The following is a 15,986-nucleotide window of genomic DNA, read 5'->3' on the forward strand; positions in this document are numbered from 1 at the left end:
CTTAATAAATTCTTCAAGACCGCCTTTGAGGCTGGGACTTAGACCAGAGTTGTCAGAAATACTGCAGCCTGAGGGGCTGGGCAAGAACCCTGACCCTCTTGGGCCACAAGCAGTCTTACCCCCCAAAGCTGCTGTACTAATATTATCGTTTCCTATTTGTACCTTGTCAGGATAAAGGATAGAAAGTACTGGCTTAAGGTGTGATCAATGTAGTGTAGAAACAATTCTTATTGTGAAGAACCAGTAGAAAGATTATAAAGTGTGTACGTTTTAAACATAGCCATTGGAAAATCACCATGAGACTGTAAGTTTTAAGATATGTTTTGAGTATAAGTGTTTTTTTTTTTAAATTCTAGTAGTAATGTTTAGTTTTTCCTTGATTTATGTAGGAAAAGCTTAAGAATTAGTATTACTGCCAAAATAATATAATTGGCAAATTTTAACACAGTAAACTATTGTAATGTTTTAGGCAGGGCCTGTTCCATTCTTTACTCTGGATTACAGCAATAAATGTTGAAAGTTTTGGAAATAGCAAATGATAGTTCCATTTTTCCTAAATAAAATTCTCATTTTTAAAAAGTAAACTTTTATAAGGAGAATGAGTTTTTTCTGTACCTTTATGTCTGGAACTATTCTCCATTTTAAAAATCTAAATTATTTGTCATACTTCATTTACCTAAAACTAATAACCTAATTATTCTATAAGTGTAAAGTAACTCCTATAATTAAAAGAATGTCTCGTTTTTAACAATGGGGCCAGGCTTGTAAAAATTATTGTAACTTACAATATTTACAAAATTATTGTAAGTTACAAAAAATTTAATTATTTTTATAAGAAAAATTATATTTAAGTGCAGCAGCAAAATGTTTTATTTAAAGGAATCCTATTGATGATCTCTTCTCAAATTACCTTTGTTTAAATATGGATTTTCTTACTGAGGTAGAATAAATCAAAGTACAGGAAACATTTTGACTTACGCTCACGGTATCTGTGAATCACACAAATGAAGGTAAGGTTCAAAATGTAAGGTCAAGGGTTGTGAATGAGTAATTTAAAAATCAAAAAACCTTTATCAAAAATACTAAAAAAAAAAAATCACGGTTTTGAAAACTTTTTCCTTCATACCTCAGTTTATATTGTAAAGACCTGTTAAAATTTTGGTTCTTTCAGAATTTACTTTGGAAGTTCTAAATCTAAGTTGAATAAAACTATTTCTGGGTAATTTGGTTTCCATAGTAGAATTTGTTAAATGAGCAATACTTACTGCTGTGTTTTATTTAATGCCAACTGGTGGCTGAGATCTAACAGTTCCTTTGGCGATGTATGTCTGATTCTCTGTACTATGGAGCGCATTATCTCTCAGTACTTCAGAGACTTTATTGTATTGCATATTTCCTTACGATAGCAAGTCAAGGGTCCTTCTTTTCTAAATAACTTCGCTAATTAATAATCTTATTAATTTATTTTTAGGTATTAAATTCCAAGATACAGATGTAGCGGAAACTCTGCAACCCATGCCTACAAAACATGGCAACAGTTTACTCGAAGAAGCCAGAGGAGAAATAAGGAATTTGTATGTATTCTTTTTGTGGTCATTTTAGAACACTGTATATTGATCATGTCTTTTTTGATCCCTCCCTTGCCTTTATTTTAAACAAAATTGGTTTGTGTACAAATAATTTGCTCCATTAAAATACAGCTAGATCTGTGAGGTAAGAACAGATATTATATAACATCTTTCCAGTACAATGAGGTAAATGAAAAACTTAACCAGTTGCCTCAGTGGAAGCGTTTAGAGAAGAGTCCTCTTTATTATTATAATTTCCCCCTCAATGGAATGGCGTAAAGCCCAGTCATTTAGAATAGTATAAGCTTCAGAGGCAACATTTTCATTCTCAGAAGAATTACAGGTAGTTTTTTTTTGTTTTTTGGGTTTTTTTAGATCATGAATTAATTAGCCTTTCTGTGGTTTAAAAAAAGAAAAAAGAATTGGAGGGAGTGGCTTAAAAGTTTGGAGCTATCAAATACATATGGATTTCAGATTTTGTTTCATGCTGATTCTATGGTACCGCATTCTTCATCATACTGTGGTTTCAAAAAAGTTACTTCTGCCACGTTTAGCTTACTTTTCCAGTTAATCAAAGCCTCATGGTGATCTCAGTGTCTGTAAGTCACACAAGTGAAGATAAGGCCTTCACCTGGATCATCAAAAAGTAACAATTCTGAATGAGGAGAGAAAGCATGAGACAAAGAGTATCATACTTTAGATAGCTGCTTAAGAATAATATTGGCTTAAATTTTTACTTTTGAATATTTTAAATACCAGTTACAGTAATGATTGCCTGTGAAAGAATAAAACTAAAAGACTAGACCTAACCTTGTTTCCTGTTAGTCAGTGGAAAAGCAAGGGTTCAGACCAGTCCTGAGGCTCGGTACACTGGGATGCTGCCAGACATGGTAGAGATAAAATATAAACCAGAGACCACTAAGTTATGTTTTGCAAATTTCTTGCCTTCTCTCTATGAAGTGTTAATTTGGGTGGTATAAGCAGGTGAGCATATGAAAGAACAAAGGCACATAAATTATCTGGAGAAGACCAGATCACAGAGTACTTAGTAGGTGACCAATAAATACTGCATTGAATTGAACCACAGTCCAGTCCGTTGCCTAGGACATTATCTTATATAAAGCAATACCTTGAATTCTTCCATATGTACTTCCAAATCATCACATTTAATCTGCTACTATTTCACTATGTGCCGGGGCACTTAAGCTAAAATTTTTAACTTTTGCTTGCCCTTTACTATGAAGCACTTTCTTTGTACTGCTCTTATATACTGCAGATTTGCCCTCAAGCTGCAAATTCTTGTAAAGATTCTTTATTTCAGAGAAAATGTTATTCAGTCACAGAGAGGCCAGATAGAAGAGTTAGAGCACTTGGCTGAGATCCTGAAAACTCAGTTGAGGAGAAAAGAAAATGAAATTGAGTTATCTCTTCTTCAGCTTCGAGAACAGCAGGCTACAGATCAAAGGTATGTTAAAACAGAAATATCACTTTGATAAGGTCAAAATTAGTTTAAAATACTTTATCATGTGCCACAGAAGGATAAGCCTAGTCTATTTAAAAATCATGTTTTTACTTAACATTCTTCATATAAGCCTGCTCTAGACCTACTAACTGCTATCAACAACTCAAGTCTAAGGGCATTTTTCCCTAACCTACTCTGCCTCATCTTGTTTCCTCTGCTCATTTACCAAGCCGGTAGGAAGTTCTGATACCATTTGATTGTACCTACCAAGAAAAATATGTGTGACAGGGACTCAGCTGTTGGCATACCTTGTGAATAAGCCCAACCTTATTTAAGTTTTTTTCCCAACCTTAAAAGGTAGTACATTCCATAATACAGTCCCCATTTTTTTCATCCCACAAAGATGTTACCTCTCCTAATATTCAAAGTTTGCATCGAATTCTGCTGATTGTTATGGGTGACAGTGGGGCCCTTCAGTAGTCTCCTTGCTGCCTCTTCATTTTTGATGTTTGATAATATATAGTATTTTCTTTTCCGTCCTCCTTTGTCATTTGTTGGTTCCTAATATCTCTTCTCTCATTTTGTGCTTCCACGTTGTGCTTCCAACAAGATTTTATCTTTTTACCATATTCTTCCTTGAATTATTTTCTTCCTTTATGGCCCTTTTCTTTTTGTTTGGAACAAGCATGCTCAAAGGTACGGAGAGTAGTATATTGAAATCTCATGTACTCATCTCTCAACTTTAACAATTATCAACATGCTACCCAATCTTGTTTCATCTATCCCTTCACCTTCATTTTCTTTAATTAATTAGCCCCTGCCAAATATCATGTCATCACACCTGTAAATACTTCAGTATATATCACTGTCTGATAAGGAATTTTTTTAATGTAATCACCGTGCCATTATCACACCTAACAAAATTAACAGCAATTCCTTTATACCATCTAATAACTAGTTTATATTCAAACTTCTGTAATGGTGACTTCCTGCTGTTTGAATTGGAATCCAAATGAGGTCTACACATTGCATATGATTGTTATATCTTTTATGTCTCTTCTATTTCTCTCTTAATATTTTTTTAAACCAGACCTAGATCCTCTATTTGTTTTTCCCTTACCAAGTGTGATATCATACTTACGTGAGTAGGTTCTCATTTAGAAAAACCAAGTATGATTTTCCACTTTTTCATTTCAGAATCAGAGTTTACTTCTTCTTTCACAAGCAAACCTTACATAGTAATATTTGAAAAAGCTAAAATGCATAATAGAAGACTTGTTTTAAAAAAATAAAGTGGGCTAAAAATATATGAAAAGCTTTTTATTTCAAAGATCTAAAAGGTTAATATTATCTCTACTAATTTGTGTTCCTAAAAAGTTATGTGTAAAATTAAATTTTGTAATGAAATTCTATATATTTTGTGACATTAATATACCCTTCTAAGTGCAGGGCAAAAGAAAAATGAATATTTTTTAGAATTATATTTGTAATAGGGAATGTAATTTGAACCCTGGCTTTGAACCAGGGTTTTAAATACCTAGGAGTTATCCATGTTCCCCCTAAGAATAGACCTAGCCTTCTTGGAAAACCAATAAATGGTTCCTTGTGAGGAACAGTGCTGAAGACCCCAACACTGAATATGGTGACCTTAATAAATTGCCAACAGCCGTATTTAAAATATTATCTGAATATAAAAATTCTGCATTAGGCCAAGCCCAGGCTTGGAGCCCATTCCTCAACAGCTGAGTACAAGGTTATCAGACTACTTTCTCTGTTATATTTCTTAAATTGCCAAAGAGTAAGATCGACCCTGTGTTGGCCGTTCCTTCTTCCAAAGGCATATGATCATCTAAGAACTAGAGTGTTGTGTTAATTGAAAGGGAAATCCAAAAGTTCTTCAGTCCTAGGACTAGAACAGCCGAAGAACTAGAGTCATAGATGGGTCTGCATATTTTCTAGTATAAGTATTTTCAGCAGAAGACATCAGCATATACACATAGAAGAGTTTACCTTAAAAACTAAACTAAGGCTAACCTTAGGGGATTATGTCATTCACTCCATAGCAGTCTATTTTTTGTCACATCAAGAATTAGAAGCAGAGACAAAATGAGTATTACAGTTAAAGAAGCTTTTGTTGCAGAGGCCAAAGAATGAAAGCAATTTGTACCCTACCTTACAGATTTTATAAAATTGAAAATTATTGGTTATTTGCTTAGAAGGAAGGGTACCTATGGTGAATAACATATTGTTTCTTGAAATACAGTTGTTGAAAACTGAAGAAATGACTTCAAATAAGGGTCTTCAAGTCTTTTTTTTTCTTATATGTTTACACATAGCTCAAAATTTTATGTGTAACAGAAATTTTTTTGAGACTAATGGAAAACTGTTGAAAAATGTTGGGGAGAATATAAAACTTGGTATAATTTACTGTAGAGAAAAATCACAAAATGGAAAACATATTTAAACTTCTCTTTCATGGATACATTATTTCAGATTTGAAATTCTAGAAGTCTGATCTGAATGTTGGACCCCTTGTTCTCAAACATGAACCTAACGTAGTTGTAATCTTCAGAGTGCGGTGCTTGATATTTATGGCAAAGAGCCTTTTCATAGAATATTACAGAAACTCTTCATAGTATGTGTTTAATAGACCAGTTTGGTTTGGCATCAGCTTGACATAAACTTTTGGTTATCCAAAGCCCTTAATTGCTTTGAAGTAAAAGCCCAGTGCTGCTCTTTTTTATTAAAATCATGTCTTTTCCTGTTATTGTGGTCTATTTTGGAAGACTGAGTTGTGATTTTTGCATATGTTCTACATAATGCCTCATTAGCAAAAAATCTTGTATCATTTACAAGTAGCCTGAATGTCTGTGTTGTTTTGAACAAAAATCCATATTAAAATTTAAACAATATTAAAATGCACATTTTCTGCTTATGAAGAAGGCCATCTTAAATTAACTGCAAAGCAGTAACCAGTGAACACATGTACATGAACATTAAAATCAGGATGATTTTACCTTTTACTGACTTTTTCAACTCCAAAAATATTTATACTCTTACCAAATGTGTAACTAGTTTGTACTAAGTGTTTTTTTAAGTAAATGTTAGGGTGTTTACCTTCTTAATTAGAAATCATGTAAGTGCCATAATGTCCCAGTGGAGGAAATTTAACCCGTAAATATTTCAGACACTGACTTGCCCCCTTCCCTTTGGTTGACAGCACACTGTCAAGTCATAAAACACAGAGGCCTTTTGCAGCCGCACAGTATACAAAGCAGCTTGGCTTTAGGGGCTCCATCTTTCCAGCTGTGCACAGACGCGGATTACTTCCTGGCACTCAAAGTTCTTCCCCAGCTTTTCATTTTGAAAAATGGCAAACCTACAGCAAAGTTGTAAGAATAGTAGTGTGAACACACATACCTTTCACCCCTTGGCATGTTTGTGAATGACACAGCCTGTTCTGCATTCTGCCCACTCAGGCACAGGCCCATTCCCCTCCCTCCCCCTCTCTCCCTCTCTCCCTCTCTCCCTCTGAGCATTAGGTGCATATATCATGTCACCCTCTCTCCATTTCTAAGCACCTTCTAGGAACAAGGACATCTTCCTACATAACCACAGTACAGCTGTCACACATTCAGGACATTTCACAATGAATGCACCAGTAGCATCATCTAAATACACAGTCCATATTAAAATTTCCCAATTGTCCCAATAATGGCCTTTATAGCTGTTTTTTTAATTGCTATTTTTGTTTTGTTTCTCTTTTTTTTTTAATTAATTTATTTTTAGCTACGTTGGGTCTTCATTGCCGCGCACAGGCTCTCTCTAGCTGCGGCAAGCGGGAGCCACTCCTCTCTGCGGTGCGCGGGCCTGTCATCGCGGTGGCCTCTCCCGTTGTGGAGCATGGTCACCAGGTGCGCGGGCTTCAGTAGTTGTGACACACGGACCTAGTTGCTCCGCCGCACGTGCTCGAACCTGTGTCCCCTGCACTGGCAGGGGGATTCCCAACCACTGCGCCACCAGGAAATCCCTGTTTTGTTTTCCTTTGTTTTAATCCCATATCCAATCAAGTGTCATGTATTGTATTTAATTGTCATGACTTTTAGGTTTCCCTTATTCTAGGGTGGTTCTGCAGTCTTTTCCAGCCCATTGATGAGAGTTGTTTGCAGAATGCCCCTCAATTTGGATTTGTCTGATTGCCCAGCCCCCTAATTTAGAGGGCACATCTGGCTCTTGGATAGAAGGGTAACTGGGGCGAGGGATAACCATGCAGACATTACTATTATACAGGGAGGTAATCTGTCATTTTTTAAAAATATATCCAACAAGTTCCTACTGTTGTTTTGAATACCTTAGAATTTGCCTAATGAAAAGTTATCACACTCAAATACTATGTCTTTTATCCCCAAGTTTTTTATTATTAATGTTATCTAAGTTTTTTTGTGATAGCTGCTTGGCATGTTTCCCAAGCACTTTATTTAAACCACAGAAATTATCAAAATTAATAGTAACTAGTGTATTAGTGTGTATGTGAGAGTGGAGAGAAAGCTAAAACTTAGGAACATCTCAGAGGAAGGAAGCAACTTACAAGAGTAGGAAGAATTTATCTCTTTAGACCTGGCTCTCTCACATAAGAACTCTGGCCAGATTCTTTACTTCTCTAAGCCTCATTTAGCTACCTTAACTGTGAAATGAAGAGGTTGAAATGAGTAAGTGGTTCCCTACCTTTTAAAACCAGATGCTTTTATCCCCAGAGACCTTGGGATTCTGAAAGGTTTTGCCTCCTAAGTAAGCAGTATGTATTAATTTAATAAATTTTGTATTTTTTTTTCATCCAAGACCTGTATGATGCTAATCATTGCTTCTGATAATTGTGAAATAGCCTGTATTATTGCACCGATTTGCTATAATTCTATCCAAAAGTAAAAACAATATAAAACCTTTAGTTCGCTTTTACAGCTTACTTGCCAGTGAGTCTACATTTCTCATTGGGCTTTTTGATATTTTTAATGTAATTCTCAAATTCCCATTACTAGTCAGAATCCATTAAACTTGACCTTCAAAATGGCCCCTGAAGAAGATGAGCCAGGATTTGGGTTCCTCCTGTCCCCAACCGGTCCTTGGGAGTGCTCCCTCCGTTTGCAGAAGAGTGAGATTATGTACACGTAGAAAGCTCTACATAACTGTCCCCCTCCATTCCTTGTGTGTGTTTAAGAATAAGAAAATATTGAGTTCTGATTTATATTTTGACCCAACACCACAAGAAAGATACAATCCAGAGGCAAATAAACATACACATACAAACGTTTTCCTTTATGCAATCTTAAATCAGGGAGCATTATTTTCATCTGTGAACTAAAGCAGCAGTTTTGAGCAAGGTCATTACCTTTCAAATAGACTTTGCTTGGCTATTTTAGTGAAGCTTATTCCATTTAATTCACTAGCAACCTCATATAATTCTATTCATAAGTGATACCTTATTGTTATCTGTGTATCCCTAATAAGAGCTATGAATGACCTACACTTCTCTCAATGATATACTTAGAGAGTCTGCCACTGTTCCCCCCCGCAAAAAAAAAACACAACTGTAGAGTTTTTTTAATCCTCAGATTGTTTTCAACCTTATCCCCCAAATTTAGTCACCCTAAAACTGTTACTCAAAAAGAACCTCTTCGTTCTATCTCATAAATATCTTACCTAACAACTTTCCAGAGTCTCATAGCCTACCTTTTGTATTCTAAAACCTTCCCTTCTAAATGGTGTTAAAGTACTATATTACAACATTTTTTGCCTCAAAAAAATCAAGAAGCTTTTTTTAGCATTCATAATCCTTACTGCAGCAAAGAATGAAATGTTGATGGGGGTTGCGGCGGGGAGGAATTGTGTGCCTGGGAAATGAAGTATTAGAAACTTTCACTGGAGCAAAGATTTTGGCTTCTTAAGCTTTCCTATTAGACTATACATTACATAGCACCACTGAAAGTTTTTCCTTCTCCAGTATATCTGAGGTTTTAAGTTTCTGGATTTATTATGGCACCCAGTAGCAAAGCTGGAGTCAAGTGTTTTCAAGGCTTCCATTAGAAATTCCTCTTTCAGAGTTTATTGCTTGACTGTTTCAAATTATATGAGAGAAACTTGGCACATAGGTTTTTGAGCTGGATTACTTTTTTTCAAGATAAAATCTAATTTATTTCAGTTTGTTTTTAATCTTAGAGATGGGCCAACAGCTCTTCTCATAGTTTTAGAAGATTTGAGCATAATTCTAAATAATGTCTGTTAAAAAAAGAAAAAGAAAAAAACCCACATTTTCCAACTTAATTTTTTATAGTTTTTTTCAAAATCCTTGTTGAAAAATATGAGAAATTTGTTTTTACAAAGCACTTAATTAGTATGCTTGATATCCCTTTGCAAATCATTTCACCATGTGTAATGCAGCATGTATGAATTGGTACATGACCATCAGAGTTCATCTGAATGTTTTTACTGTCCATTGTTCTTTCTGTTCGAATGTCATCATCCTGAAGATTTGATGTTCCCTTCATAGTGCATGGAACAGGGCAGGAAAATACTATGTGGAGGTCACATAAAATATTGCTCATAAAATTAGCCCTGTCTCTTCTTCAGAGGAAACCAACCTGAGGCCTTCCTTCACATGCAGAGAGGTCTAGGACAGGCCACTTAGCAATGACTCTAGCTCCCTCTTGCCTCCAACATCCTTCTCACTTTTCTGTGGCAGCTCCTTCCCTCTTTCCTCTCTCACGTACACCCTCGTTGTTTTACCATATTTCATCTGTGTAAAAATGTTGATTGGCAGGTTTGAGATGATTTTTCATTGCACACCTTCCTGAAGACCAGGCCACATTCATCACAATGTTGCTTTTAACTTTTATGTACTTTATGTCATTGACTCTGCACTGTCAACTTAACAGCGTTGTTGCCGTCAAAAATATCCCATCATAGTAATGACTATTATGTATAGAAGCCCTAAAACTGACACTTTAAAATAATTATTAAAGACTTGCAGGTGTTGTGTCATCCCAAAATAGGTATACTCTCTAGCGAACTGACTTTTTATTTAAAGTACCACATTGTTATTGCTCTTTTATAAATACTACTTCTGTTATATCTGTGCCCACTCTTCGGGCATCATTAGTATAAAATACTAAGTCACCTTACTTGCCAATATTTTGAAAAGTTTAAACTCCGAGGACTTTAGGAAAATATTCAAGAAAGCATCCACCAATTAGACCACTGAAAGTTTTTACAACTTACTGGCCTTTGCCTTACAAAGAAAATTCAAAATTAAAACCTGCTGTTTCTGTGACCCTATGTGACTGAATGGTTTGTTGGGGCTTAATTTTTTGTTAATGTCATCAAGTAATAGTTACTATTCAAACATATCTCATGTATATATCTTTTTGAAAATATTAACATGCTTAAAAACAAGTAAAATAAAATATCAGGTACAGCTGAAAACGTAAGAAGAGGTTTGAAATTATTTGAATAGTATTCTATCCTTCTGTATCAATAAATGTCACTCACTGTTGAGCAGTCAAACCAAGTAATTCTGGGGAAAACAGATAAGTTCTATTTTGACTAATAAATATGAAAAAATATGAATATTTTCTTGAGATCTACTCAAAATATATTTACCCTTCATCTTCTTCTTCTTATTTTTTTTTAGTGAGTAAAAATAATACTGAGGGGAATATTGGTGAGTGTACTGTTGAATGTGTGCTCAGTACTACTAGATAACATGTTTTAGACACATAATTATTTTAACATTGTGTTAAGACTGTACCCTGGGCAAGATCCAGGTTCTTGGACTTGTTTATCTTCTGTGTGAGGACAACTAACTGTCCGATGCCAAAATACAATGAACTTTCAAATATCAAAGAGGAAAATTAAGTATTTCAGGTCCTCAGCTGGTTTACAGATGTGTGAGCTTTGTAGTCCATTTTCTGGTTCCAGTAGGGCGTTGTGACAATTTTTCCAATATGTGTATACTAGATAAGTTTTGGAAGTAAAATTACTTACTTTAAGTACTGAAATAATTTTCTGAACTTAAAATTTTTGTTTATTTTTCTTAGAAAATGAAGTCTAAAACCAAGCTTCACAATTTTTAAAGTACTTTTGAATGTAAAACGTATTAAATTAAGGAACCTTTCTTTGTCAGGAAAATAAATGCCTTTTGAAAACAGGTATTCATTTAGATCTATGATTAACCTTTAACAAGATCTTCCTGTTAAATTGTACGTTTGCTTTAATCTCAGTAGGAAAAATACAAACTAGTATTGCAGCATATAGAGTTTCTATATACCCTGTGGACGTTAAATGATCTCTTACAGCTAAAGGCACATCTGCAACATATTTAAATGCCAGCTTTGGGCATTATTAGTATAAAATGCTAAGTCACTTTTTCTGGAAATATTTTGAAAAGTCTGAACTCCAGGAGGAAACTCCAATAAATGGTAATCTTATGATACCATTTGTTTCGAGGGAGTGGTGGGAAGATGAGTGGCTGTATGGCATATTTTTCATTTAGTGAAAAATAGTATGATAGTCCTCCTTCAAATAAGTCTGAAGTTTGGTGGTGGAACAATGGCTGTGCTAAAGACTGATGTCCTCTGTACCAAGTTTCAGGACACTGTAAAATGATATTAAATTCATATTATCAGTCGTTGTAGAAGTGACAAAAGTCGTCAAATCTGGGGCTCCCTTCAAACTCTGAGAGTCTGTGCATTTATGAAAGTTCAAGAATGACTACTGGTTAGTTTTAAATAATAAATCTATCCTAAGTGTATAATAAACTAAAAACCTCAGTGACTGATATGCAAGTGTGTAAATTTTTTTCTATGTAACATTCAATGAAAAATTGTAGTCCCACCACAGATTTTTTTCCTTTTGTCTTGCATTTTTTATTCTGTCTCTCTCTTTTTCTTAAATACGTCATTGAAGGTCAAACATTCGGGACAACGTAGAAATGATTAAGCTTCATAAGCAACTAGTGGAGAAAAGCAATGCTCTTTCAGTAATGGAAGGAAAATTTATTCAGCTTCAAGAGGTACCGTGATAATTTATTTTATTATGGTGATACATAGATACCAAGGTTCGAAAATAGTGTTCAACTTTTTTTTTTTAAGTAGAATGGTCATAACACTAAAAAGTAGTTTTTAAAGATTGCTCTTTTTATTCTCAAGTGTGTATAATTTCACTTCCTGTATGGTTAACTACTTATAACTTAATAACTAAAGAAATAACTAACTGCTTAGACTTTTTATAAATATCTGTGTCATCTTAAAATAATAAACACATTTATCATAAAGCATCTCATGTCAAGAAAATTTATTTTTAACTCCTTTTATCTGGAATCATATGGGCACATAACACTGAAGGTTTAGATGTATTTGCATATATCTTCAGTTCTAAGCATTTTGAAATATCCAAGATAGATCAATGTTAAGAATAGATTAATAATCAAGTTTTGTTAAATCTTTTTTGATATGTGGTGTTTTGTTTTGTTTTGTCACTACCAGTATCAGAAAATATTTGAATACCCCTCATGTCAACTGTCAGTGTATTTATTTTAAATCCTAACCTTTCGGTTGACACTACTTGAGACTCTTATCCCCATGGTTGTTTTACCAAGGACTGTGGCCGCACAGGAATGTGCCATCAGAGGACTCCTGTTTATTGGCACTGCATAATTAGCATAGGTTCTGGAATTAATGAACTCCAAAACATTCCAGATGAGCAGAATTCATATTAAGCAGTACTTTCTTTGAAGTACTGATACAAGGAAAGCAGTAAATTGATGCAAAGCGGGTCATCTGAAGCCTAAATTCACTATTGAATTAGATAAATATTTTTCAGCCATACTCTGGGTCATGTTTTCCGTCCTACAGGTACCTCCTTAATGTCAAGTAATACACTACCTTCCATATAAATATGATGGTGTATGAAAGAGAAATTAATTAGAGAGTGGGATTGATAACACTGTCTGCAGATGGATGGAAGAGGGAGATTAAAAATACATGTAGCTGAAAGCCATCTCTAAAAGGCAGCATTAAGAAAGGAATTAAAAAGTGATTTTGCATTCTTTTATCACTCTGACTGTTTTGATTTCCATTTAACAGTGACTCCAGGTATTGGTTTAAATACCATGAATATCAAGTGTCTTCGGTAGCACAGGTACCTCTTTTAGGTAGAGATTTGAGAGGTTCAGGCCAACAGCTTCACCGAGATATGAAGCACAGAGAAAGCTGGTTAAAGATACTGTTCTGTGATTATAAGCAAGATTAACAAAAATTGGACTCAAGTAGCTCAATAGCCGTGTTTCTTTTAAACAAGTGAAGAACTTCAATAGAAATTTAATGATTTTAATTAGCAGATAAGGCATTACATGTTATGGTCATATGGACTCTATGAAAAGACTTTAGTGTAAGTATGTAAAATTGAATTTAAAACATATTCATAAATAGGTCAATTTTGAAAATTAAGAAGACTTCAGTAACTATTTTACTGAATTGAAATTCTTAATTGTATTACAATTAGAAGCTAACCTTCCAAGGCTGTTTATATGGTGTGGTGACAGATCTTTTCAGTTTGAATATCTATGGTCATCATTTATTTTTAACCCATGCAGCAGCATTTTTGGACAGCATGTCCAACCACTGTAACCACAGCAAAAAGAAAAAATAATTACTTGCTAAAACTAATTTACTCACTGGTCACCATCAACAAGTCAGAAAACTAGGAGGAAATAAAATAAAGGACAAAAACAGCCTACATTGTGTGACTCTGTGCTAAAATATTTTCTTCCTCATGATACACTTTGGCCAAGAGTATCCTTTATGGAGACATTATACATTGTATAATGGCACATTAATATAGTAGCACATATACATTGTTTGTGAGATAAAGAATAAACAATATAACATGGACTTCAGGAGTAAATTCATTTATGGAATGGTAATCATTCATTCAAAGCAGAATCCAAAAATAGTTTTGAAAGAATTTTCCTTTTGTTTTTTAGAAGCAAAAAACTCTCCGGATCAGCCATGATGCCTTGATGGCAAATGGAGATCAGCTAAACATGCAGCTTAAAGAGCAGCGTTTAAAATGCTGCAGTCTTGAGAAGCAGTTACGTTCCATGACATTTTCTGAAAGAAGAATAGAAGAGGTAAGCTCCCAAAAAGTTTAGCCATCCTTTGCATTAACACTTCTGTGTAACTGTTTCGAAAAAGTAAAATAGAGACATTTTAAATATTATATTGACTTAAAAATCCTAAACTACATGCATGGCACTTTGAGCATAGCAAAATATAGTCAATATATTATGTGCATGGCAAATCGGTACTTAAAAATACTTGCAAATGTGCTGAGATCCACTATTTATCTAAAGGATTAAGGATCCTTGAGACAGCAAACCATAACATTTTTAAACGAACAAATGCCAGATTACCTGAGGAACTTAACTTTCTCAGCCTTAACAGCTTATTAGTCATTTGAGATGTCAGAACAATTATAGGAACAGATCTGTCTCTAAGGAGAAGGATGTTCTGCCCTCCAACATCAGCAATTTTGAGAATTTTTTTTTTCTAGGAAGTTGTTTCAAAACTCATCTTCCTATTCATGTTGCTTCTCATGTTTCCCAGCTAGCACAATCTTTTTCTGCAGTCTGTTAAACTTGTCCTTAAACAGAATGGAAATGAAATAAGATGTCTACATTCTGTTCTCGTCTTGGAAGAATCTTTTACGGTGTCTCACACTAGCATCAAAAGGATTTTGAGAAGAGAATGAATTTTAAGAGTACTCTGATCCATGGGAAAAGGTTGTAACAACAAAATATACTGGTGAATGAAACTTAAATACTAGAAATAAATACAGAAAGCTACATTCTAGTTATCAAGATATAATTATTACCCTGAGTTTATTTCTAAAAATATTGTTCATTGGGATAAAACAAGGTATACGATTTTATTTGTTCATTCATTTGAAAGATGTCCTACTGGCTCTTTGTAAATTCCAAGTAACATGAGAAATTGTGTTTTCAGAGTAAATAGTGATTGACACAAGTTGTTTGAACCACAAACCAAAAGAAAAGTTAATCCTTTTATTTTGGGGAGCCAACTGGAAATTAACACAAAATGAATATAATGATGGAATTCATCGCAGAGGACAGTAAAAAATATTATGTTTCCCCAAACTTAATAGCAAGCTTTTAACACGTTCTTTATTGAATTTTGGTACATGTTGCCATAAAGCAGTGCATACGTTCCTACTAAATTAAAACAGAAATATTAATTTCATGTTTACTTAACAACTTGGAAGAAAAACAATGCTAAATTAAATACAGACGATATAAGTGGACTAGTTCACAGCTGCAATTTAGAAATCAAGACATGTTAGCCTCCTCACATGCTTTTTTTAATCCCCACATGGTTTTATACACCTAATGTGTAATTTTCTTTTCATTTCAGCTGCAGGATAGAATTAACGATTTAGAAAAGGAACGGGAACTTTTAAAGGAAAACTATGATAAACTTTATAACAGGTAAATCATGATTCCGTGTGTTCTCTCCTTCTCTTGTTTGAGATCTTTTCTATCAAAACATTGGATATCAGAATACCTAATACTGATTAAAGAATTAGCAACAGATGATTGCAAGAAATCTATGTATGTTATAAAAGAAAAATAAGCTTTTTTAAGAGATAGGTAATAAGTTCTTTAACCTGAGTAGCAGTCTGTTACTAAGAAAACCATATCACTTTGTTGTCAGTAACAACTGCTATCATTTATTGAACGCAAACTGTAAGCCTGCAGGCACTATGCTAAATACTCTGCATACATCGTTATAAATTCCTCACAACAACTTGGAAATGTAGGTATTATTAATGCACATTTTGCAGACAATGAAAATAAAAGAGAATTAAGTAAATTTGCCTATGTTCTT

At 34.2% G+C, this 15,986-nt stretch overlaps 1 protein-coding gene across 4 annotated transcripts in view; it reads left to right on the forward strand.

The window, feature by feature from the left end:
• Window positions 1-15,986, forward strand: part of RPGRIP1L (RPGRIP1 like) — a 103,306-nt gene that overhangs the window by 13,060 nt on the left and 74,260 nt on the right. For all 4 annotated transcript variants that reach the window (XM_082366610.1, XM_082366609.1, XM_082366611.1 and 1 more), the window contains exons 5-9: window positions 1,472-1,574; window positions 2,890-3,033; window positions 11,989-12,094; window positions 14,066-14,212; window positions 15,513-15,586. In XM_082366610.1, the coding sequence (XP_082222736.1) occupies window positions 1,472-1,574; window positions 2,890-3,033; window positions 11,989-12,094; window positions 14,066-14,212; window positions 15,513-15,586 (574 nt within the window). The remainder of the gene's footprint in view (window positions 1-1,471; window positions 1,575-2,889; window positions 3,034-11,988; window positions 12,095-14,065; window positions 14,213-15,512; window positions 15,587-15,986) is intronic.

This window comes from Balaenoptera borealis (genome assembly GCF_965194805.1).
Source record: "Balaenoptera borealis genome assembly, chromosome: 19".
NCBI lineage: Eukaryota > Metazoa > Chordata > Mammalia > Artiodactyla > Balaenopteridae > Balaenoptera > Balaenoptera borealis.